The sequence below is a fragment of the Wasmannia auropunctata genome, unplaced genomic scaffold (assembly GCF_000956235.1).
Source record: "Wasmannia auropunctata unplaced genomic scaffold, wasmannia.A_1.0 LD321407.1, whole genome shotgun sequence".
In the NCBI taxonomy this organism is placed as follows: Eukaryota; Metazoa; Arthropoda; class Insecta; order Hymenoptera; family Formicidae; genus Wasmannia; species Wasmannia auropunctata.
This window is the reverse complement of record NW_012041483.1, coordinates 1-1761: the sequence shown is the minus strand read 5'-3', so window position 1 is coordinate 1761 and position 1761 is coordinate 1. Positions and strand designations below refer to the sequence as shown.

Below are 1761 nucleotides of genomic sequence, written 5' to 3'. Positions count from 1 at the left end.
AACTGATAATTTCTAAATTTCATCTATTTATGTGACTTTAAAGTATACCAAGTCTCATTAAAATCAGAATTTCACACTTCGCGAGATTCCCTTGTTAATTAAAGATATTCTTGTCGAACTTTTTGTTTTGTGTTATCATTAACAGTTAATGATTAATCAGTAGAAAAATCAAAACTTCTATTTTACTGTAAACAAACGAAAAATTTTCTCTTAAATAATTAATGTTCAATTTTTTCGTTTCTAATGGTATAATTTATAATATAATAAAGGTTCCTTGGAACATGGAACACCAATTGTGAAAGTAACAGTATATAAGAATGTAGTATAGAATTAAATATAGTATAAAGAATAACTAGAATAACAGTATAAAAAATATATATGCCGTAATTTTTCATTGACTTTGTCATTATAATCTTAAACAAAAAGTAAAATATTTTATACAAAAATTAAACTATGTATTTTATTAATTTTCTGCTGTTATACTAATAAAGACCTTTCTTCATAATATTTTATTTTTGATAGTAATAAATAATATATTGAAATCTAATTTGTTAAAACTTATGCGTCTTTTTTTCGAAGGGAATCGAGGAGGGGCTGACACAAATGTGCAAATGCAGCAACGATCCAAGAAATCTCGCTGTTTGGAATTTTCCATTGGACATTACGTTTAAGAGTACAAATCCGCACGGATGTGAGTGATATATACAAATTATTCTTACAGCACGCTTTATATAGGAAGGATGAAGCGCATGTGCAAAAAATGTGAAAAAAGATTTCATCGTGCTTCTGTCGGGTTTTTCTCGTATTTCTAATTCACAAATAATGAAATATGTAATTTACCATATAGGGCCACAGCTTATCATGTCGATTTACGGCTTGGATTTTTTCGGTCACGACGTCATTAGAGGATACGGAGTGTGTCATTTGCCTTTGAAAACTGGACATCATGAGAAAAGGTATTATTCATACGTAGTAGCGACACAATCAATAAAAAAAACATGCGGAAGATACTGCATGTAAAGAAATTGCAGTTTGATTTAACACACTTGTTAACAGAGTTAGAAAGTAGAAAACGCGTTATTTTCGTTACTTTTTTTCAGTAACGATCATTACTTTTTTCTACCTACAATGGTAATAGTAACGTTGTTACATTTTTGCAGTAACGGTAACGAATTTGCCGTTACTTCTATTTATGTTTTTATACTTTTATTTTATAATTTATTTTTAATTTATTTTTTGAAAAATATTTTGTACTCTATCTATTTTGTGTTTCTAGATCACATTTCTATAGTCACTATCAGTATTCAAAATTTATAATTCATTATATATATACCATAGATTTGCAGTACTACAGTGAATATTGGAATGTAGTTTTAATACTAAATTAAAAACTATAAATTTAATCTAACTTTTTATAAAAATAAATACTTAGCATAAAGAAAAATTTGCCATATTATACAGATTAGTTTAGAGAATTTTAAGTTTTAATATTTATTATTACATTTATAATAATGATTATCATATAATATAAATTTAAAATCTAATTAAAGAGTGATGGTAAATTTCGCTCATTTTTTGGACCTCAAATTTCAAACTTTTTTTTATGGCAAATAGTAGGTACTATTAGATGAAACATTAATCCCAGTAAAATTTCAAGATGAACATAGACACGGTTTCGGAGATACAAGGGGGTGAAAGTAATCATTTTCAGTCAGGATATATTGCATAAGGAAGAATGCATGACTGAAGTTCATTGGTAAT

The 1761-nt window shown here is 26.9% G+C and overlaps 1 protein-coding gene across 1 annotated transcript; it reads left to right on the top strand.

Moving 5' to 3' along the window:
* The first annotated feature begins 603 nt into the window (after positions 1-603).
* LOC105460464 (B9 domain-containing protein 1) lies at positions 604-1742 on the top strand. The gene is made up of 3 exons (XM_011706918.1): positions 604-691; positions 848-956; positions 1658-1742. The coding sequence occupies exons 1-3, from the start codon at positions 604-606 to the stop codon at positions 1659-1661; spliced, it is 201 nt and encodes a 66-aa protein (XP_011705220.1). The 3' UTR covers positions 1662-1742.
* Positions 1743-1761: the final 19 nt, after the last annotated feature.

Bases quoted from the DNA above. Each gene is read 5' to 3' on its own strand.
- LOC105460464 (XM_011706918.1), top strand. From the start codon at position 604: ATGTGCAAATGCAGCAACGATCCAAGAAATCTCGCTGTTTGGAATTTT. The intron at 692-847 runs GTGAGTGATATA...TTTACCATATAG, and splicing joins GAGTACAAATCCGCACGGAT to GGCCACAGCTTATCATGTCG.